This window comes from Heterocephalus glaber, unplaced genomic scaffold (assembly GCF_053883595.1).
Source record: "Heterocephalus glaber isolate CG9 unplaced genomic scaffold, H.glaber_assembly_v1.0 deba00001687, whole genome shotgun sequence".
Lineage (NCBI taxonomy): Eukaryota > Metazoa > Chordata > Mammalia > Rodentia > Bathyergidae > Heterocephalus > Heterocephalus glaber.
In genome coordinates this window covers 1,654,735-1,678,623 of record NW_028258412.1, presented here as the reverse complement: position 1 = coordinate 1,678,623, position 23,889 = coordinate 1,654,735, and the positions used below count along the sequence as shown (strand labels likewise).

The window sequence follows — 23,889 nt, the reverse complement described above, 5'->3', positions numbered from 1 at the left end:
AGAACGTAGAGTATCCTGTTGATAAATTCATACTGATTACATGTTGAAATAATCTTTTTTTATCCGTTGGGTCAATGAAGTATATTATTAAATTATATATGTGACTTGTGTTATCTCACTGTTGGATAGTGCTAAGTCAGATAGAAATGTCAGCATAGTTATGATAATTAAGGGAGAGACATGAATCTTTCATTTAATTTGTAAAGTAAAGTGATGATTGTTGGTGAATGCTTTGTGAAAAGAAAATGCTTAAGATAACTTGCCCTATTTGAGGATCAACACAATTAATGCAATTCTAGCTTATCTTATAACATTGTTCTACATGTCCATTTAATTTGATACTTCTCAGCGATTATTTGTGTTCTCTTTTAGTGACAAGTTCACTAGATTTTGTCAGTGGAAAAATGTAGAATTAAATATTCATGTGAGTATCATCTTTTTATTTTTCCTTTCTTAAATTAAAAATTCTTTGGCTTAACCTCATGAGAAAATATTCTGGAGCATACTTCCCAAGGGTACACTGTCTAAACAGATGTCCTCTGTTCAGTTCTGTGTTTTCAAAACCCTTCCTCTCTTGGTCACTGACAGACAATTGGAGTTTTAACTGTTTTTCACTGACAGATGAATGTGCTTATTTACATAAGAAAGGCTATTTTAAGCACTAATTGATTGACCCTTTAACAAAAATAGTAGTCAAAATACGTATCTTCTTAATACAACTTCCATGTCCTTGTCTTTTGCCATTCTTAACAAGTCCCTTTTCTTATCAGTTATGATAACAAAAATTGGATTTAATAATAAAAATAACAACATCTTTTAGTAGAACAAGATTTTCTCTTTTTTAATTATTTTTAGAATGACAAAAGCAGTCTTCAAACACAGGCTGCTTTCTAGCATGTGTTTCCTGGGGTTTCATCTTTCAGTTTTCAGCAGCAGTACTTCTGGATGTTACCTTTACTTCCCCTTAGACTGCATATTTCCTCCTGCAGCCCTTCTAACCCCTCCACTATCTCCCTCTCAGGCTTGCAACTGGACAAAAGAATCAGCCAGATCCATTGACCTTCCTTCCTCCCTCCCTCCCTTCTTTCTTCCTTTGATTCACACTTGAAACAGTACTGTTGGAAGAGAAATGTTTTAAACCTCCTTTTCCATCATATTCCCTGGAAAGACTTAGAAGTAAGAGACTATAACACACATTTAAAAAATCCCTAACATCTCCCATGGATCTGTGGGCAGACCTCAGGTCCTCGAAGACTCTGAGCATCAGCTCAGCAAGCTTATGTTGTGGTAGGATAGAAGAAATAAAAGGTGAAAAGGAAACAAGGAAATCATAACAAAATTGTACTTATGGACTGGGGATTTAGCTCAGAGGTGCCACAACCGCAAGGCCCTGAGCTCGATCCCTGGTACCAAAAATTTAAAAATTGTACTTATAAGTAGACTGCAACTTCTAGGAGTCAGCCAGAGTTTGGTTAAATTTAGACTTTTTCCCTACTAGACCCATCACACCCAAAATTCCTCAAGAATACTAAAAGTCCATAAATTTACTTAATTAAAAAATAAAGAGTAGGACCCTGATCCAAAGTAAAGGAGCCAGTTAACCAAACCCAAAGAGTATATAAATTACCTATTTTTTTAAACCCACCCATATCTGTAAAATGGGCTAATACCCTTCTGAGGGGTGCTACCTTTTCCCAGGCTTTTCCACCCCTTTAATATATATATATATATTCCCAGTTCCATTTCTCTGAGCACTCACACTCCACTCTTGAGCGCATCCTAAAATCTCTGCTAATCCTTCTCATATATCTTACTGCCATGTCCTAAAAATTACAGTGGGAGTCACCAAACCTGCTACAGAAGAATGGGTTAGGTTCCTTATTTTAGCTCAGAAATCTCTCAGACCCAGTGACAAGATGAGGCCCTGTGATGCTTCAAGTGTTGTGTGGGGAACCCTTAGCATCTTCACCCTGAATTTGCCAGGATACAGCAGCACTAGACATTTGTGATTGTGGGATAGCCTCTTGCCATAAATGTAAGATTCACTATCTGCCTTTGTACCTTCTAATAATACTAAAACTACTTACATGCTAGAGCATTACTGAACAAGCAGTTGCTGAAAAGAGGAAAGTGCCGATGAATAAAGCCTCTTTATGTTCTTTGCTCACATTTGGTCTTGTTTCATGCTCACATGCCCAGCACGAGTCCTTTCTCTTTGCTGATGTTATCAGTAAGAAATTCACATGGCTGGCATCAGTTGGGTTTTCTGATCAGCCAGCCACTGTCCTGAAGATACAGATGCACTTAACCTGGACTCTCCTCTTTCTACCGTGAGAGTTCCTGGAATTGTTGAATTCTTCCCAAACCTTCAACATGGCTGAAGTTACTTCTCATATTGACCAGAAATTCCACACATACTAGTCTTTTTTTTTTTTATTAAATTCTTTTATTGGTGCATTGTAGGTATACAACACAATTACGTTTCTCATTGGGAATTGTACCTTTACATAATGCATCTTGGTTCTTATTTTTTTCCCATTCCTAGCCCTCCCTTCACTCCCTCCACCCTTCCCTATTTACACAGACTTTATTTCCATTTTTTCCATTTCTCAGCATTTGTCCTTTCCCTTCTTGCCTTTCCCCTGCCCCTCCCACTACCCCTACCCATTTGGACCTTTTCTTCCTATTTTGCATTATCGATTATTCATTCTAATCATTGGTACATTTTAGGTATACAATATAATGACATTCATCATTGGAAATTTGCACCTTTACATAGTCTCTCTTGGTTCTTATTTTTCACCCTTGCTCGGCCCTCCCTTCAACCCCTCGAGTCCTCCCTATTTACAAAGATTTTATTCCTATTTTTCCATTTTCTCATATTAATCCCATTCCCTTCTACCCTTTCCCCTAGCCCTCCCACTTCCTTCCCCTTTGCCCCTTTTCTTCCTATATCACATTACTTATTATACATTTTAGTCCTTATTTACACTTTCAGTTTCTCACACCAGAGAAACTATTTGGTATTTGTTCATGTGTGTCCTATTTATTTCACTTGAGAGTATTGCTTCAATGTGCATCCACTTAGCTATAATTGTCTCTAATTTCTCATTTTTTATGTCTGAGTAGTACTCCATTATTAAAAAACCACATTTTCTTTATCCAGTCTCCAGTTGATGGGCATTTGGGCTGTTTCCAAATTTTAGCTATTACAAACTGTGCTGCTGTGAACATGGGTGCACATATATCACTGTGGTATGATTCTTTTAATTCTTTGGGGAAGATCCCCAGTAGTGGAATAGCGGGGTCAAATAGGACTTCCAGTCCTAGTTCTTTGAGGTATCTCCATACTGATTTCCACAGTGGTTGCACCAGTCTACACTCCCACCAGCAGTGGAGCAGGGTTCCTCTTTCCCCACAGCCCCACCAGCATTTGTTATTGGTTGATTTGATGATAGCAGCCATTCTTTCTGGAGTGAAGTGGAATCTCAGCGTTGTTTTCATTTGCATCTCTCGAATGACCAGTGATGTTGAACATTTTTTCATGTATTTATTTGCTATTTCTACTACTTTGTCTGAGAAATGTCTGTTCATTTCAGATGCCCATTTTCAGATTGGGTCTTTAAATTTGGGAGGTCTGATCTTTTTAAGTTCTTTATAGATTCGAGATAGTAGACCTTTGTCTGAGGAAGAGCAGGTGAAGAATTTTTCCCACATTGTGGGTTGTCTTTTCACATTGCTGGTGGTTTCTCTTGCTGTGCAGAAGCCTTTTAATAAGAAGAGATCCCACTTGTTGATTGTTTGTGCTAGTTCACGGGCAGCTGAGGTTTTGTTCATAAAATCTTTTCCTACACCGATGTCTTCAAGGGTTCTACCTAACCTCTGTTCCAACTGGTTCAGAGTTTCTGTTTTAATATTTAGATCTTTAATCCATTTTGATTTTAGCTTAGTGCATGGTGAGAGATAATAGGTCTAGTTTTAATCTTTGGCAAGTTGAAGCCCAATTTTTCCAGCACCATTTATTAAAGAGGCTATCTTTCCTCCAGTGAGAGTGTTTGGCTCCTTTATCAAAGATGAGATGGCTGAGTGTGTCTGGCGTTGTTTCTGCATCTTCTAATCTGTTCCACTGGTCCTCAGGTCTGTTTCTTTGCCAGTACCATGCTGTTTTTATCACAGTAGTTTTGTAGTAGAGTTGCGGGTTGGGGATTGTGATACCCCCTGCCATGTCTCTGTTACCTAGAATTGCTTTTGCTATTCTGGGTCTCTTCTTGCTCCAAATGAATTTTTGGATTGTTTTCTCAAGGTTCATGAAGTATGCTGCTGAGATCTCAATCGGAATTGCATTAAATCTATATAGCAGTTTTGGAAGTATGGCCATTTTCACTCTATTAATCCTTCCTACCCAGGAGCAGGGGATGTCTGTCCATTTTCTGATATCATCTTCAATCTCTCTTTTTGGAGTGCCATAGTTTTCAGAGAAGGGGTCTTTGATTTCTTTTGTTAGGATGATTCCTAGGTATTTCAGTTTTTTGGATGCTATTGTGAAAGGAATTATTTGCCCTATTTCTCTCTCAGTGAGTCTGTCATTGGTGTAGAGGAAAGCTATTGATTTTTGTGTGTTGACCTTGTAACCAGCTACTTAACTGAATTTGACTATTAAGTCTAGAAGACTTTTGGTGGAGTTCTTGGAGTTTTCTATATAGAGTATCATGTCATCTGCAAATAATGACAATTTCGACTTCTTCGTTTCCTATCTTTATTTCTTGTATTTCTTTCTCTTGTCTAATTGCCATGGCTAGTGTTTCCAGAACTATATTGAACAAGAGTGGTGATAGTGGACATCCTTGTCTTGTTCCTGATTTGAGTGTGAAGGATTTCAGTTTTTGACCATTTAGTATGACATTGGCTGTTGGTTTTTCATAGATGGCTTCTATCAGTTTGAGGTAGAGACCATCTATTCCAATTTTTTGTAGGGTTTTTATCATAAATGCCTGTTGGATTTTGTCAAATGCTTTTTCTGCGTCTATGGAGATAATCATACGGTTTTTGTCCTTGGCTCTATTGATATAGTGTATTACATTGATTGATTTGCGTATATTGAACCATCCCTGCATCCCTGGGATGAATCCCACTTGATCAGGGTGTATGATCTTCTTGATGATCTTCTGCATTCTGTTTGCCAGTATCTTATTAAGGATTTTTGCATCTATGTTCGTTAGTGAGATTGGCCTATAGTTCTCTTTTTCAGTTGGGTCTTTCTCTGCTTTGGGGATCAAGGTGATGCTTGCTTCCAGGAATGAATTTGGGAGTATTGCTTCCCTTTCAATTTCATTGAAGAGTTTAAACAGTAGTGGCAGCAGTTCCTCTCTAAATGTCTTGTAGAATTCAGCAGTGAAGCCATCAGGGCCCAGGCTTTTCTTAGTTGATAAGTTTTTAATTACCTTTTCAATTTCATTGTTTGATATTGGGTTGTTCAGAATTTTCAGGTCTTCTTTGTTCAACTTTGGTAATTCATATGTATCTAGGAATCTGTCCATTTCTTCTGTGTTGTCCATCTTATTGGCTATAGGTTCTGGAAGTAGGTATTGATGATCCTCTGTATTTCTGCTGGGTCTGTTGTAATTTCACCCTTTTCATTTCTAATTACATGGATTTGGGCCTTTTCTTTCCTTTTTCTGACGAGGTTGGCTAAGGGTTTGTCAGTTTTGTTGATTCTTTCCAAGAACCAACTCTTGGCTTCATTGATTTTTTTGTATTGTTCTCTTAGTCTCCAGTGCATTGATTTCTCCTCTGATCTTTATAATTTCCTCCCTTGTATGAGCTTTGGGGTTGTCCTGCTCTTCTTTTTCTAGAAGCTTGAGGTTCAGCATCAGGTTATTTAATTGGGCTCGTTCTGTTTTCCTAATATGCATATTCACTGCTATGAATTTCCCTCATAAGACTGCTTTCATTGTGTCCCATAGATTCTGATATGTTGTATTGTCATTGTCATTTAATTGAAGGAACTGTCTGATTTCTTCTTTAATTTCCTCTGTGACCCATTGGTTATTCAGAAGTCACACATACTAGTCTTTAGGATATTTCAATCTAAGATTTACAAGAGTAGAAAAGCCAACCAGTTGGTTTCCACTCTATCCTCTTCCCATTTGCCTCTACTTTGTGCCTCGTGTCCCTGTAATACATGGACGAGGTTACAGGCAGTCTTACCACCCCTGTGTATTACATCGTGCAACTGAAGCAGTCAGTTGTGGAAGGGGTCAATGCCCATATCCAAGTTGCTACATATATTTTGCATGAAAACAAATCTTTGAAATGATATAACTTTATGTAATTTCATGTTGTCATTTTGCACTTTGATTTCACAGTTGACCATGAACGATTTCAGTGTACACAGGATTATTGGACGAGGAGGATTTGGTGAAGTATATGGTTGCAGGAAAGCAGACACTGGAAAAATGTAAGCCTTCTAACTATGTATTTTACCAGAACTGTTAACATAATTTTATGTTTGCACCCATTGAAAATCCCTGTACAGAAATATGGAAGTCCATGATCTTTCTCTGGAAAGAAGTTATCACAGAAAGAAATGGGCTGTATGCTGATAAGCACTGTGAATGAGAACAATAAGCCTGAACCTCATGTCAGGACCTATGGGAGTTAACAGTGACTGTGTATGGAGTGCCCACCTTGGCTTGGGCTGTGGGTGGAAAGCAGGGGCCCAGAGATGAACAAGGAGCATTTCCTAACAGCTGGGAACCTGTGATGTTTGCCTTCTAGTCAGATCACACTGTGAAGAATTCTTTGCTTTGCACAAGAGAGACATTCTTTGCTAAACAAAGACCAACCTCTGTGGTTAAGTGTAGGCATTTTGGGGTTACCTGCACTTCAGGAGATGTCAATGCCATGGACTAGTAGTTTGGGTGCTGGAGGTGGGGGCCCTATGTTTGACAATGGCAGTGAGCATGGGGCTCCATCCCTCTCAGAACCTTTACCTGTGAGAGGTCAAGGGGAGGGCATTGAGTGCACAGATACTTTGAGGGCATTAAGTGCCACAGGGTCTTCTGGGCAGGGTTCCTAAGCATGGGGGAAATTGCTCTTTTTTAATTAAAAATGAACATACTCCGGAAGGCAAAAGAAAATGGAAACATGATTTAATAGATCCAGAACTACAGCTGTGTTTAAATGACATGCATTTTGGAGTAATGGGTGAGGTGGAGTGGTATTTGAAGGGTGGTTTATAAGATGATTGAATCATCAGGAAGTCCTTGGGGTGCCCTAATTCAGGGCCTGCCTCCAACTGCATCCATTCCCCTGCATAGTCTGCAGGTCTTCCCCGCAGCTCTGTTCAGTATGCCTGTCCTTTCTGTTTTCAGGCAGGTTCTGTAGCTGCCAATATTTGGAGACTGAAATTGTACTTCACTAATTTGTGTCACTGCCTTGGGGCTCTGTTTAAGATGAGCAGAGGCCTATCAGTAAGTTGAAGCCTGGTGTCCTGAGACAGTGGTCTCCTATCCAGGGCAAGGGTCCTGAAGTCACACCAGCGAGGGCAGGTTGGGTTTTTATTCCAGCCCCAGTTTGTGACCTGTTCCTCCACAATCCCTAGTCTGTAAGGAGGAAAATCCAAGTACCTAGTTGAGAGAATTAAATAAGATGACCAAACAGAAACATTCTCTCTCATAGTAAGTGCCAGTGCACAGAGCGAGTTTAGACACAGGTTCTTCTTCAACCCTGGCCTCTGCCTTGGAAGTTCTTCCCCATCCTATCCTCACTCAGTGGACTTTCGATCCTAATTAATACAGTTTACTTATGGCTTATTGTGTCTTCGTTAAGGTTTTAGTTTTACTTCATCATTGCAGCTATGGGAGTACTTAGAATATCTAGTCTGTCATATGATGTTTTTGAAATAAATAATACCAGTTGATCTCTTTGTATGAAATTATTTTACCTAACCCACAAAAACAACCAGCATGTAGTCCATATTCTCTTTCTTGACCAGGCATGATGGTTCATGTCTGCTGCTTGGGAAGCTGAAGCCAGAAGTGTATTAGAGCCCAGAGGTCTGAGACCAATCTGGGCAACATAGCAAGATCCTGTCTAAACATCAACAGTAAAGTCTTTATCTTGTGTAGATGAGGTATAAATGGTTATCAAGAATCACACAGTAGGAAGTGGTCAGGCTTTATGTATTGGTCAGCTTTACCATTACTGAGCCAGACTATCTGGCATTTACAGTTTGAGTAGGAGAGGTTGAATTTGCCTTGTGGTTTCAGTTCATGATCTCTGGGTTCAAGGCAGAAATATTATGGAGGAAGACTGGTGGAGCAAAGCAGCTTACATCACAGCGACTAGGAAGCAGAACACAGGGGAAGAGCACCAGGAAGATATATACCCTCCAAAGGGCCCAGTGACCACCTCCTTCAACTGGACCCCACCTCCTAACAGCACATTCAGCCATGAACATCAGTGAATTAGTGCACTGCTAAGTGTAGTGCCCCATGATCTAGTTACTTCTCTAAGAACCTCTTAATCCAGTCAGTATGTCAAGTTTAACTGGTACAGCCTCATGCCTAGAAATCGTTTTTTTAAACTTTTTTCATTAGTACATATTTGTCATACATACTGATTACCTTCATCATAGGGAATTTGTACCTGTACATTGTATATCTTAATTCTTCTTTTTTCCCTTTTTTTCCCCTGCCTTTAACCCTTCTTCCTCTCCCATTTACAAAAGCTTTGCTTCCATTTTTTCGTTCCATTCTCTTTTTTCCCTTTTCTTTGAGACCATAATCTTAAGTGAAATAAATCAGACACACAAGTTTAACTATCGCATTGTTTCTTTCCTGTGAGGAACCCAAAGGGTAAATAAGGAGCATAATGGAGGATAGATATTGGGAAGTTGGAAGAACATGTTCAAATAGGAAGGGTAACAAGGGAGCAGGGAGAGCGAAGAGAAGGAGGAGAAAAAGAAAAAACTCCTAGGAATCCTACTCGATTCTTGCCAGGCTGCAGGCTGCCAGGTAGGCCTCACATGCATTGGCTCCATACCCTTCCCCCCACATACACACCAGGGAGTCGCCACTCATACCCCTGGAGCTATGCTGTGACACTTAAAGGCTTCCTTGAGTGGACTTGCTCAGCCAGGGCCTGGGTGTCCTGTATGCTCTAGTATGAAAACCACCCTGGTAGAGAGTGATATTAGAAGAGGTGTGAAGCCTTTTTAAAATGTCTCATCATAAAAATGAAGTATTTAGGGCCAGGGATTTAGCTCAGTGGTTCTGCTGCCTGCCTCACAAGCGCAAGGTCCTGAGTTGAATCCCTGGTACAAAAAAAAAAAAAAAAGAAATATTTAAAGAGCATGTCACTATATATTTTCAATAGTTCATCCTATAATGAAGCACATGAATGTCTTGCCAATTGATTGATTGTAAGAATTCTTGGACAAATGGATAAAACTACCAAATTTATACATTTGTTTCTATTTTTATGTAACTCAAACATGGTAAGTTTTGATTAATAAAGAATAAGTGGGTTTTCTGTATTCCACCCCACTAAGACTCCATGGAGTGGAAGCCTGGGCTTATGAGGCAGATCATCAACAGGGAGTATCTAGTTGCGTACACAGAGTTATCGGTCTGAGAAAAATTTGTAAAGGCACTGCATACATTCCCTATAGGCTTTCTGTGTCCAACTGAAAGCTTCCTGTTTTCTTTTCTTTTGCCTGTGATTTTAGAATGTGCTAGAGAACTTGTCTGTGTTTTCTTAATATGAGTTTGTTCCAAGTTCTTGAAAATCTTAAATTGTCAATTGGTCTTTTCAATTAACTTTAACCAATGATAAATTGAAAATCTTATTTTTTATTATTTGAAATATAATAAAACATCAAGATTAAAAACATCAGTTTAACATCTTACATTTTGTACATTCTTATCAAAACTTGACTGCTAGTGAATTCACAATTCCAGCCTCCTAAATATGATATATAGGCCCACAGTCCCAGTAGGCAGGAGCAATGAACAAAATATTTCAGCAAGTTTATTTATATTCATCTACATGTAATGATAGAAATGTCTTAAGTACTATTTTTTTCTCATAGTACATAAAAATTTGTATTTCTTATGTGGTGATTGGGCGGCATGTTGTGTTTTGTTTGTTTTTTGGCATGATGCTAGGGATCAAACCCAGGGCCTTCACACTGAGCTACATCTCCAGCCCATTTTTAATTTTTTAGTTTTAGACAGGATCTCATTAAGTTGCTAGGCTGGGCTCAGACTCAGGATCCTCCTGCCTTAGCCTCCCAGAGTGCTGGGATTATAGGCATGTATACCTTATCTGGCTCCATTTTATTTCTTTTAAACATTGCCTAAATCTCAAGGAACTCTTAGCAGTGTGATGTATATTGTTTAAATCTGTCTAGATGTATTTACAGTATAGATTTTCCATCATCTTTATGCTTGTAGGTATGCAATGAAATGCTTGGATAAGAAGAGGATCAAGATGAAGCAAGGAGAAACACTAGCTTTAAATGAAAGGATTATGTTGTCTCTTGTCAGTACAGGAGTAAGTATCCAGTTTCCAGCTTTGCTTTTAAAATTTATTTGTCTACTTAATAGCAGGATGGTTTATTTGTTCCTGCTGATTATGGGGCAGGCCAATTCATAGCTAGGGTGGGATTTGATATCTTATTGTTCTTGAAATCAGAAGTTAGCAGAGTCAGAGTCCAGCTGCCTTCACTGTATACCATGACTTCCTTCAGTGCCTGTTGACTTCCTTCTCTGCAGAGTATAGTAGCTCTGTATAGTAGCTGAGATGGCAAAAAATAATCATAAAAGAAAAAAATCACTTTAACATACTAAAAAAAAGTGATGACATGACAAAGCAGGGCTGATCCTGAGAGGAAAGTAACTCTTGCCCTCCACGAGCAAATGGAGAGGGAGTGGCTAGGGTTGGTCAAGTCTGAATGGTCCTGTTGAAGTTGGCCCTCATCAGTGTTTCCTTTGGATGTGGCTTCCTCTTGCCTTCTGCACTTGATGCTTGGTCTCGCAATAGACTAGTCATTTCCATTCCCAGCACTGCATTTCTACCTGATGGGCATTTTGTGTATGTGTCAACCTCTTACTTTTAGTTCAGGGAAGATAGAAACAAACGCTTACCCTGGGTCATCTTTACCTACAAAGCAGCTGCCCATTCTGACTTTTCGATTTGTGTGTGTCATTGGGATCTGAATGAATTTAATATTGAATACCCACGCCAGCTGAGTTTATACCCAAAGAGATGAGGGTGGTCTAAATCTTACTGCTAAATTCCATGTGAGGTCATCTTCACCAAAATGGTGCAAAAGCATCAAGTTTTATTGGCTAATCTGAGAATCCTTTTCAACTATTATTCAAGGAACTTGCAGCCCACAGTGGTCAATTTGCTTGCCAGCATACCCTGTATGCCCTGGCCGGGACTCCCTTCATGCCAGTGCTTTGTGGGCCAAGCACCTTGGTTTTATCACCTATACTTATTGTGTCATGGTTTGTATTATTCTAGCCTTCATTGTAAGTGCTTTTAGAAGGGCTGTTTTCTATCAGAGCAATGGAACAGAATAATCTAGCAAGAACTGTAACAAATGAAAATGCCATGGCTATAAATAATTTCTAATTATGTGCTTCTGCCTCCCAATATATGGATGTTAAGCCTTTCAAATAGGAGTCATTCTGTATGTGTGTGTCTGTGTGTCACCAAGTTTGTACCTGATGGAAATGGGGACAATGTGAACGGCCTTAGCTCCCAGCCTCTATTGGAATTGTTTGTGTCTTAAATTTCACACATGTGCACTTTCCCTGAAGACTTTAGTTATTACAGCGTTAATTTTTAATGAGTTATCCCAAGCCTTGGATAAGAAAGCCTATGCAAAAAATGTTTTGATATGAGAAAAACAAGGGATAGTTTTTGTGTAACATTTTATTTATTTTATTCAGATGAAGGAGAATATAGTTAAGCACGTGTATGATTTTTCACTGGTCTGATCTTAGAGGAGAACATTTTAAAATGAGGTTATATTCGGCTACTACTCTGAACTAATTTAGAAGAATTATTCCTATTTTTACTCAAACAGTGAACCATATACTGTTTGAAAATTTATATATGTGGAATTTAATTTAAAGAGTTATAGTGAAGTTATATGGGACTATTTATTTGCTAATCAAAGGCCACTTTTGGTAGATTTTTAATGATACTTAGTTTAAATTGAGCAAAGACAAAGCTCTGGGACAACCTGGACTGTGGGGTTTGGGGCGGTGAGAGGCACTACACTCACTCCTGGTGATTTCTTTTGCTTTCAGTTATCGTCCCCCCAGTCTCCAGTGTTCCCGCCCCACCATGAGCTAGTAGGAATTACTATACTGCTTTCTTCTGCCATACTTGGACAGTAGAAAGGGAAATGTGTGTGTGTTTCAGAACCAGGAAGGTATACCCACAGCTTTGAAGAGCACTCAACAGGTTCACAAATGAAGTCATGTGGCTTCATGGGCTGCACTGCTCAGTCCTCTCCAGAACCGCAGTGAGTGCCTAGAGGGTGCAAGTACCTCCATGTGCTGGGATCCCAGCCCCTCATCCAGCTGCCCAGAAGGGGACAAGGTGATATCCAGATAGCTGGGGAATGTGCAGGCATTTGGGACAAGTGACAAGCACTGTGAAAGGTTACTGGGGCTTGGGAGACATCTGCCAGGGTGAAGGTGTATCTCCAGCAGGGTAAGGTTCTTGTTCACTCGGGGCGGGAATTCCAGGAGGAGCTTTACACTTGAAAGTCTGCTCTACAAACCCATGGGCATGTGCTCACCCAGACCCGCAATTGGGCAGGTCACCCTGACCATGTCTGCTTTAGCTTTTATTAACCGCAGGGTGTGTTTTCGTATCAGTCAGTGTTGAGTTCTCTCATAACAGCGCCTGCCCAGCACCTGGAGAGAAGGGGAGAGCAGGCCAGGTGTTCCGTAGAGGTCCCTGTTCTTCCTCCCTCACTGCGCTTTTACTTTATACCATGTGGTTGAGAAATACAGTGGGACTTTCATTACAATAATGAGAACAGGTTTTATTCTGTAGATAGAGACAGCGGGGAAGGAGCAGAGTCCTTTCCCACAATATGAGGAGGGCTGGAGTGCTTCCTCTGGAGAGTAGGGAGCAGGTGGACCATGGGGGCTCATGCAGAGCCAGGAAAGAAGAAAGGGGGCTGTCCATGTGAGACTCATCTGGGTTGGCCCTGTTACTTGTTGAAATTGGGCTCCTCCCCTTGCACAGAGGCTGGGGGGCCAGGGCCCTATCTGAAGGTGTGGGGTGACTTACATAGTAGGCACTTCGTCACCCTTGAGCATTCTCAGGTAGGTGTGTTACTGAGGGCAAGGATTGTCCTCAGGGTACGGCCTAGAGCTTTGAAAAACTGCCCATGTTTGTTCAAGCGTTGGGAGGTCAAGATTGAAGCCTGGTCAAAAAGAGGCCTCTGCAGAGCCTGGCTAGCTATGGGCCAAAGAGAGAATTTGCCCATTGCTGGGGAAACTTGTCTTGTAAGGAGAACTCTGGAGAGGGTGAGGAGGTATGGCATTTGCATCTTACTGACTACCAACTTTTTGTGATCTCAGGCAAATTTTTCCTTTTAGGGGGAACCCTAATTTCCTCATCTTTAAAATAAAGAAGTCATGATTTTTTTTCTTTAAAAAGCCCTTACTATACTTGGGTAGCCTATGATTTCTAAGTCTAAAATTTATGTCCCATCATAGTAACATGGTATTTTAAGCAGACTTTGACCTTTTGGTGTTGTAACATGTACTGTCATGTTCAGAAATCCCCCAGGAAGGATCTCTTTGTCCCCTGGTGGTGTGGATGCAGTTGCCAGCTTAAGCTGGTAAAGATCTTGGTTTTACTGAGTTCTGGGTCCACTGCTTCTCTGCTCTGCAAATGGATTGCTTATCAGATCAGGAGCAAGAGCCTGTGGGAAACCCCACTAAGAAGAGCCATGATCTGGAGGAGACAGCATCTTCACAGGCCGCCAGAGAGCCCTGGGTCGCACAGGGGTCGCCAGGCAGGACAGACCACCAGAAAGGCCCTGGGACTCTTACCAGATAGCACTACATTTGCTCTCCTTAGACAAAATAAATCTTTTTTAAATTTTTTATTTTTTAGTACATGATTATAGTACATAATGATTATGTAATTCATTGTGGGGAATTGGTACATATGCATAACACATTCTCTTTTTTCCCCCCTTCTTGACCCTCCCCTTTGCCAGCATCAGATTCATTTGTTTATCTTATAAGTCCTTATAGTTAATTATCGTACATACCAATGAACAGCCTGACTAACTGGCAAAAAAAACATAAACACATAAGACAATTATACTAAATCAAGGTACAGTTTTAGATATATTGTTCATACTAGATTACAATAACTTTTTTCCTATTGTCTGTATTTTAGGCAAAATAAATCTTGAAATCAGTAAATACTAACCCTATCTTAACAGAACTTTAAGGAAAACTAGGTAAACACAAAATGAATTTTGTAATTAATTGGAGTTAATTTCTCTAGAAGATTTAGGGAAATTGAGCTCCAAGTTTCTAAATCTTTATTATATAGAAATGTATTAACTCCAAATTATCTACCCTTAACATAGAGGTTTTAGTAGTGCAAATTCTGTTTACAGATTATTCTGTGGAAATTTGAACATTTTCTTTGGAATGTAATATTTGCTACGCCTATTAAAGTGGATAGACAGTCTCTGCCATTGTTCGGTTTGAGTCACTGTAATGGCAATTACACTCTGTATATAAAGCATCTCAAGAGATGTAGCAATAGGTCTAGCAGAAGTACCAGTGTTCTAGAAGTCTCCCGGCTCCCCTCCCAGTCACCAGCCCCAACCCAAGCCAGCTGTTCTCCAGGTTGCCAACACCATGATTGAGCTGTGTTAATTTTGTTTGAGCTGTGTCTGAATGTGCTCCTTTGTGTCCAGTGCTCTCTCACTATCAAGCATGAGATGCATCTGTGTGTTGCTCACAGCGGCAGCTCATTCTGGTAGCTGAGGCGCAGGCGGCAGTGAGCGCCTTGTGGCCCTGGGCCCAGATTTAGCTGTGGCTTTATTTTGTACAGCCTTGAACTAACAATGGTTTAAATGATCATAAGGAAAATAAACAAGGAATAGATTTGTGAGACTGCATGGGACTTGCAAAGCCTAAAATACATGCTGTTTAGCCCTTTTCAGACAATGTTTGCTGACCTCTGTTCTGTGGCATTCTAATGTATAAATATACCACCCAGACTCACCTATTCCACTCTTTCCAGGCATCCCAGGACTTTCTGCACGTTGATCTCAGTACAGTAGATTGCAGGTTGTGCTAGGTGACCTTGAAGTGGGGTTGCTGGGGCTCAGGGTTTGCAATGATACTCAGCCTTGGGGCATACCACCAAACAGCGGGTTAAGGCAGTGGTATCATTGTACACTGCCAAATCCGTATGTGCAAGTTCCCTTCACTGCAGACCTTTCCAACACTTGACAGTGCCACTCTAAAAGTTGGCTGTTCCTGTGGGTTTCAGTGGTAGGAGGTGTGGCTTTAATTTGCATTTCTTTGGAGACACCTGAGGTTGAGCATCTACTCAGAGGCTTGTGGGCTATTTGGTATGCGCTTGTGTGAAGTACTTTTTTTTTTTTTGGTACCAGGGACCAAACTCAGGACCTCGAGGCAGGTGCAGTGCCACTGAGCTAAATCCCCAGCCCATGAAATGTTTTTTTAATGAATGAGTTACTATGGCATATTTCTATTGGATTATTTGCCTTTTTCTTGTACTGATTTATAAGAATTCTTTATATGTTGGGCATGAGTCCTTTGCTTAATTACAAATTACAAATATCCTCTCCCATTCTGTGGCTTGACTTTTCTCTTAACTGTGTTTTCTGCTCAACAGAAGTTCTTAATTTTATTATAGTCAAGTTTATCAATGTGTTTACTGATGTGGCCTGTTTAAGAAAGCCTTACCTTCCCCAAGATTCTGAGGATCATTCTATTGTGTTTTCTTCTAGAAGCTGTGAAAATAAAATTTGCACATTTAGATCATCATCAAGTGGAGGGGATATTAGTGTGTGGAGCGAGGTCCGGGGTATGGGTCATGTTTTATTTTACAGCAGTTCAGTTGCTCTAGTGCCACTGAGTGAAAAACCATCCTTTCCCCTGCCCCATTGTGGCACCTTATCACAACTCAAGTTCCAATTTAGGCATGGGTCCACTTCTCTGTGCTGTTCTCTGTGCTATTCCACTTGTATACTTGTCTGTCCTTGGGCTGAATTATTACTGATTTATAATAAGGCTTGATATCTGCTACTCTTAAGTTTTCTAGCTTTGTTTTTCTTCAAGTGTATCTGAACTTTCTTGGCTATTTACAGTTCCATAAATATTAGAATCGGCTTGTCAATGTTCATTTTAATTAAAGTTGTATGGCATCTATAAATTAATTCAGGTCTGCTTATAATTAAGTTATTCAGTCCCTGACCATGGTCTGTTTTTCCAGTTTTAAAAGCTAATCACTTTATTCTCAGTGTTTCAAAACAATAACAGATATTCTTCCCTCCTATAGTGTACTCTAATATAGTCATTCCACCTTCAGAAGCAGAGATGGAAATGGGTATTTGACTAGGCAAAATTAAAATGCTGGCCAATGAAAAGATTAGTGAGATGAGACTTTTCTCTAGAATCTAGACTTTTGAAATTGAATGCAGGTGAGAAAGAGCCTTGAAGTTCATCTGCCCCACTGACTCAGGTTGTGTCTCTGTGCACGTCATCATTACGAGACCTGCCTCACTGTCACCTCTGAGGTGACCATGCATAGTAAGCAGGTGGTGGCCAGGCCATATCCACAGGGTGATGTCTGGTGACACATGTGCTCTCCAAGGCAGCCTTTGCTCTGCTCATCAGCTTCTGTTCCTTCCCTGCAGGATTGTCCTTTCATTGTCTGTATGACCTATGCCTTCCACACTCCAGATAAACTCTGCTTCATTCTTGACCTGATGAACGGTAAGCAAACCCAAAGTCTGTCCCCTGAAAGGCTCTATATAAGGTTCCATCTGGGCAGTGAACTTCGAAGCTGGTGTTCAGTCCTCTCTGGTGATCAAGTTCTCCCCCTCCCCAACATTTGAGGAAACCTTTTCCCTTCAGTTTTCAGTCAAAATTCATTTTACAACATTGACCATGATTTCCCTCTGGGCCTGCCAGTCTCTCCCTAGGAAGTTGGATTTTCTAGAAAATATTCTCATAAAATACTGCCAGTGAAATTTGATTTTCTGGAATGCAGCTGGTATAGGTCTTTAGCTTATTTCCTGACCCTCAATTTTTAGGAATGAAACACCTCCCAAGAACATAGGCCAAAGACATGTGTTTAAAAACCAACTTGGAAGAGTTGACTTTGGCCCAGTACAGATTTCAGCTAAATGCTCTGCGCCTTCTGAATCCACAGAATCCTCAGCTCATCTTTCAAACTGAGCAACGGCCCAGATTGAGCCAAAAATGTCCAACTGGAAAAGTTGCTTTATAATATAAGAAAGTGATACAACATATATTCAAAGTATTTTTAGTAACAAGGGCTGAAGTTAAGAGGTAGACAATTCAACCATTCAGATGCTTAGTTTATTTTTTTAAGTTCACTTGAAGCTTTGAGTGTTTGATTTAAAACAAGATTTATCTAAAAACAGGAAGGAATTTCTCAGACATAATCATGAACCAAATCAGCCAGGCACCAGCACAGATCACACATGCTCGAAATATATGGAGAATGTTTAAATACAATTTATTATAGTAAAAGATACATTGTCATTCATCCCCCCTCAAAACACTTCCCCTCACTTTAAACACACTCAGCTGGGCATGGTGGTGCACACCTATAATGCAGCACTCAGAGGCTGAGGCGGAAGGATCTCCATGAGTTTGAGGCCAGCCTGGACTACATAGTGAGACCCTGTCTTAAAAAATAATAATAATAAAATAAATAAAATAAAATAAAATAAATGCATACCCCATGGTTCTTGCCACTTTCTGAAGCAGCTCTACAAGACGTTATTCATGAGTGTCTTTAGGAGATGTGAGTAAAAATTCAGTGAACAGCGCTGCTAAGTGCCATCCAGTGGAAAAGCAGGCTCAGAAACATTGCAGTGTGTCTTCATCCACCTTATTCACCAGATCTGTCCCCATGTCACCTCTAAGTCTTCCCCCCAAAGTCAAAATGACCATGAAAGAAAAATACTTTGAACCTGTTCAGGACTTTGAGGTAGCCACAACAACTCAACTAAAGAGACTCAAAAAAAGATTTGCAGAACTGGTTTAGAAATGGCAAGAACAGTAGAATAAATGTATTTGAAGTAAGGGGGAGCATTTTGAGGGAGATTAATAACAATGTGTCTTTTAGTATAATGAACTTTTTTGAAATTTAAACATTCTTCATATTTTTCATACCTTGTATTTGCCTAGGACTGGACGGGGCAGAGGGACCAAAGCTGTGACTGGAGAGGGCCCCGGGGAGCTTTCAGGATACTGTAAATTCAGTCTTGAATGAGGACAGAGACTCACCAGTATGTGTTGGGGGAGTGCTGTACCTATCAAGGCCAGGGTGATGAAGTGGAAGACACATTAATTTTATAAATCGAGAGACTTTTCCCTATGGCTTATAAAACTATTCTCTTGCCCTGTTGTTGACAGTATTGCTCCCCGTAACTTGAGTCCCCATGATTATTTCCTTTTCCCAACATTGTATTATGAAAAATTTCAAACATGTGGCAAAGTGGAAAGAATTTTACTGGGAACACTCAGACACCCACATCTGGGTTTTACCTGTTCAAATTTTACTGTATTTGTTTTATCACATTTTCTCTGGTTGTTTTGTCTGTCTAGAGGCAGTCACTAAACTGCCTTGGAATCTCTGCAGAGTCGATTCAGTCATCAAACAGGGTTTAAGTAATTGAAGTAGGTTAGCTAGTCCTGCCTTTGATGGAGTAATGGCAGCTGAGCTGCCAACCCAAGCCCAACTGTGACTTTGCTCTGCTGTCTCATGACACCCATCATTGCATTTAAGTCTTCTGAAGATCACATTTTCTCTGTAACATTTTTAAGTTTTTATGAAACTACAGAAGGCAGAGCAACATTTGCTTTCTCTGTTTGTGTCCTGACTACTTAGGATGACAGTGATTCTTGTTCCCTTCAAACAAACACACTGTGAATTAACTTCTGCACCTGATTCCAGGTGGCGATTTGCATTATCACCTCTCACAGCACGGAGTGTTTTCTGAGAAGGAGATGAGGTTTTATGCCACAGAAATCATTCTGGGGCTGGAGCACATGCACAGCCGCTTCGTGGTCTATAGAGACTTGAAGGTGAGGACAGAAGATTTGCTGCTTCTGCATGGTGGGTCCAGATGCTGTACTGATGCCCTCCAAGGTCTCCCCTCCTCTATCTGTGCTATCCCCTCCCTTATAGCTCCATCCTGTCCCTGACAGAGTCATTCTCTGTGTGGTGTTTGTCTCTTTGACTCAGACTCTCCAGGGACAGAACTCATGGCCATCCTCATTGTGTGATCACCTCAGCCCCTGCTCTGGTGCCCAGAATAGCACTTAGGCCAATCAGAAATTTAATAATTAGGGCCGGGGATTTAGCTCAGTGGTTCCGCCACCTGCCCTACAAGCTGAAGGACCCAACTTAGATCCCTAGTACCAAAGAAAAAAAAAAAGAAATTTAATAATTAGTAAGAAGAAGCAAGGAAGGAATATTTTTGGTGTTGCTCATTTTATAATTATTTGTGGTTCAATTAATCTTCACTAAACAACTGATTTGGCTGTGGCTGTTTGTCAGAGATGGAAATATGCTAAGATGAACAAGCAGAGAACATGCAGTAGTACCTTGGTTCATGAACGCTTTTGTTTGCAAACAGTTTAGTTTGCAAACAAAAGCATTTGGCAAAATTTTGTTTTTGTTTATGAACTCTGCATCGAGTGACAAACACGATTGCAACCATCTTTCTCACAAGAACACAAATGTGGCCGTCTTTTCCAGAATCATGGAATGAATTAAGTTCATGAACTGAGATACCACTGGGAGGTCGGGGGGCCGGGCCGCAGGGAGTGTTGTTTGTTTGTTTGTTTGTTTGAGACTTATAGACTGGCTCCTTTAAGGCCAAGCTGGTCAGGATGGGTGAATTTCTGATCAGCCTGCAGAATTTCTCCAAAGATCAGTCTTACAGTTTCCCATTGTGTTGAGATTGCTTTAAAAACCACCAATAGATTTTCAGATACCTGAACTCCATAACCCCTGATGCTATGCTTGGGTCTCTGCTCTTGTACCAGGACTTGGTCCTATTGCAAGCTTTCCTACTCCAAACCCTGTGCTTGGTCTTGTTTGTCCATGGAGGAAGAAGTCTGTGACTTACTCAGTGTGTCCTCGGTGACCCTTAGCAGCCTGAAGTCAGGGATGGCGAGAAAAGGGACCTTAACAAATACAGATAGGCTTGTACAGATGTGTTAATGTGTAAATAACAGTGAGAAAAAAATTCACAGGAATAACAGTTTGCCAGAAAAATGAGAAGACACCAGGAGAATGGTGACAAATATTTGCCTCCTATTTGAGATTCTTGAGACTCAGATCCACAGTGACCAAAGCACAGGTTACGTTCCTTTTTCTAAGGAGTTGGGATGTTGATTAGCTTTTTAACTTACCTTCTACCAACCTAAAATGTTATAAATGTACTTTTTGAACATTTTTTTCCACGAAATATTTTGTGAATTTTAAAGCTTTCTGCAAGGCTTTCCCTTTGTTTTCATGTGCACATAAGTAAAGAAAAATAGTATTTTTATTGAGTTAGACATAATTAGATGTCAGTGACATTTTATTTCCTCATGGGTTTTACAGAAGATTGCTGCTGAAGGTTCATGAAGTGCTATTCTGATACATTTTAATTTAAACCTATAAGCGTTTTCTAATCATCTTTATGCCATATTTTTGTTTTCTAAGCTATTTAGTTGGCTATTATTTAATGCTATTATTTAATTTCTATTCAAAGTGAATTCTAGTCACTCATGATTATTTATGCTTCAATTTTAAAATAGCATGCCATTATTTTTATTTTAACCAAAACAATAGTTGATCTCCAGCAGAAAAATATTATTAAGATGACAGTAATTCGATGTACATTAGGGAGAGGAGCTTTGTTTTCCATGATTACACTAAATCTAATCTTGATACATCTCGTCAGAGTGGTGGTGAGAATCATATTTGGTCATTTAGTAGAGCCCTCACTTGATGATGTACCGGTAAAACAGAAATGACACTTATCAGGATTAGTGTGGCACTGTGGAACAGTTTGACTTCTTAGGTTAGCATCTGTGTGTTCTTGCAAGGTTTCTTTCTGTTCTGTGCTGTGCAGCTTCATCCTCTTTAAAGTTTTGATTCACCTAAGCCGCACAGAAGGTGGTACTGCTCCCTGTTGCCAAGAGTTACCTGACCTGGCTACCCTGTGGCTCCTGGCATGGAGTTAAGGAGTTTCTTGCTGTTCGCTCTGATGAACTGTGGTCAGAACCTGCCCAGATCAATTGCCCATGTGTCATTTTTTAAGGAGTAAAGTCTTTCACCTCTTTCACTGCCTCTTCTTTGGTAAAATTAACCTGAGCAGTGTTGTTCTCTGTGCTCTGCCCTGCTTCATTTGGGAGCACAGCTATAATTGCATATTTAGGAACAAACTATGACAAAGTTATATATTAGCAAATGTGCATGCTCTTAGAAGGTCTCCAAGCCCCATGGCCTGTTGCGACTTCTGATGAGCATCTTCTGTTTCCATTTAGCCTGCAAATATCCTCCTGGATGAGCATGGGCATGTCAGGATCTCCGATCTCGGACTGGCCTGTGATTTTTCCAAAAAGAAGCCGCATGCAAGCGTGTAAGTGGCACATCCACTGTATTGGCTGCCCTTTCCCTGCTGCAGTTCATTTGTTCCATCAGGCACTAGCTTAGCCATTGTCTCCCACCCCCTTTCTCCTGCCATCTGTGCTTTTCAGTACCCACTGGTGGGACTGGGTGATAATACCTAGTCAGGGGATGATCCATCATTGCAGGTTTGGGGTGGAGGTAAGAGTGAGATGCTTCAGGAGCATGAATTGCCCCACACTGGAACTAGCCTGCTCAGGAAGTGTCTGTGGCAGTGTTGGCAAACCTATGGCACATGTGCTGCACCAGGCCATATCATTGAAAGCTCTACAAGGTTCGCTGTCCCTGCTCTGTGGGGAGTCTTCAGGCCTTGGATAGAGAGCTGAATTCATGCTGCCTGTGAACCTAAGCAGGACAGCTCACCTCTTTGACCCTCAGTCTCTTCTCTAGAGTAGTGATGATAATAATAAATCTCTTTACATTGCCATAAGGATAAATGCAAGAACCCAAGTGCCAAAAGAGGGGTGCAGGCAGCTGTACAGAACTCTCCAAGGCAGGGTCTAAGGGTCAAGTTTCCCTCTCTATCTGCTTTTTTCTTCTTTTTTAAAAATACTTTTTTTCCTCTGAAGAGAAATCAGGACATTTTCTTTCCTAAATTGAAGACACTAATCATCTCTCTGTAGTTTAGGCTTTTAATGTGGGTCATGTTGTTGGATTCAGGTATTTTGCCAGTCCTCCAAGTTACCACATGGGGGTAACTCCTGGTCTGCAGCCTGGGGCCAGCTCCTGGCACATCAGGGACACTGAATTTCTCCTGGTGGTGGCCCTGTTTGGTCTGTGCTGGTTGATATGGCCCAAGGTCATCTCCTAACTCAGGAAAATGACAGGAGGCATGTTCAGACAGCTCTCTCCTGGTCTACAAACACAGAATGGAGTCTGCCCTGCTGTTCATTTCTGTTTCTTTGTTATCAGTTCATCTGGGTGGAAAGTAGACATGTATACCATTTGTGGTAAAGCAGACAAATTCTGCTTTGTCCTTTTAAATGTCACATTCTTAACACTGCATCTTTTAATATTACATTTTATTGTCCCTCTTGAGTGAACATTGGTCTCTGTTGAATGGTCTCGAGGAAACTCCCTGAGGTCTCATTGCATACATCCATGCAGAAAATAAACTACAGACCATCTCTTTGTGTAACTAGAAGTAAAGTAGTTCTGGATTACAATCCCTTATGTGGAACTGCATTAAAGCAAAATTGCCTTTTAAAGCTCTGATCAAATGTTAACAGTGAATAGCAGCATTTCTATAAACATACTTTTTTTTCTACAGAGCGAAGGATATGGCAATAAAAGCATTAGCATTTTGCTAGCATTTTCCAGTTATTAGGCTAGAGCCCGTGGTTGTATAAGCTTCTCTCAGGGAGTTCTGCAGATGTTTTAGAGTCATTTGAATTTTTAATGCCACAGCTATTTGGTATGCTAATTTCTTCAGTTTACTGTAATCATCACTATGAACCCAAGAGTTCATAAGAGTTAATCTTCCAAAAGAATTAACTTTCAGAAATGGAGTTATTTCCTTTTACAGCCCAGCCTACTTTTTGCTCAATTTCATGTCATCTCTGAGAGGTGGGCTCTTCTACCTACCTTGGGAAGCTCAGTGTTTGAATAGCATCTGTGAAAGGGTTGGACCAAGAAGGCTAGTTTGCATGTTAATTGATAAGAGAAATACCATTGCTTTACAAAGCTAAATGCACAGTGAAATGCTAATCTTTTTTTTAACCCAGGACCTTCTCACTAAGCCTCATCCTCAGCCCTCTTTTTTTTTTTTCTTTTTTTTTTTTTGTTACCGGGGATAGAACTCGGGTCCTTGCGCTTGCACAGCAGGCAGCGAAACCACTGAGCTAAATCCCCAGCCCATCCTCAGCCCTCTTTATTTTTTATTTCAAGACAGGATCTTGAATTTTTTGATGC

At 40.4% G+C, this 23,889-nt stretch overlaps 1 protein-coding gene across 9 annotated transcripts in view; it reads left to right on the top strand.

Annotated features, from left to right (window-relative positions):
- The window catches only part of Grk3 (G protein-coupled receptor kinase 3), a 213,644-nt gene that overhangs the window by 117,903 nt on the left and 71,852 nt on the right, over positions 1-23,889 (top strand). For all 9 annotated transcript variants that reach the window (XM_087198009.1, XM_087198007.1, XM_087198012.1 and 6 more), the window contains 6 exons: positions 373-424; positions 6,366-6,457; positions 10,458-10,557; positions 16,955-17,033; positions 19,249-19,379; positions 21,837-21,931. In XM_087198009.1, the coding sequence (XP_087054135.1) occupies positions 373-424; positions 6,366-6,457; positions 10,458-10,557; positions 16,955-17,033; positions 19,249-19,379; positions 21,837-21,931 (549 nt within the window). The remainder of the gene's footprint in view (positions 1-372; positions 425-6,365; positions 6,458-10,457; positions 10,558-16,954; positions 17,034-19,248; positions 19,380-21,836; positions 21,932-23,889) is intronic.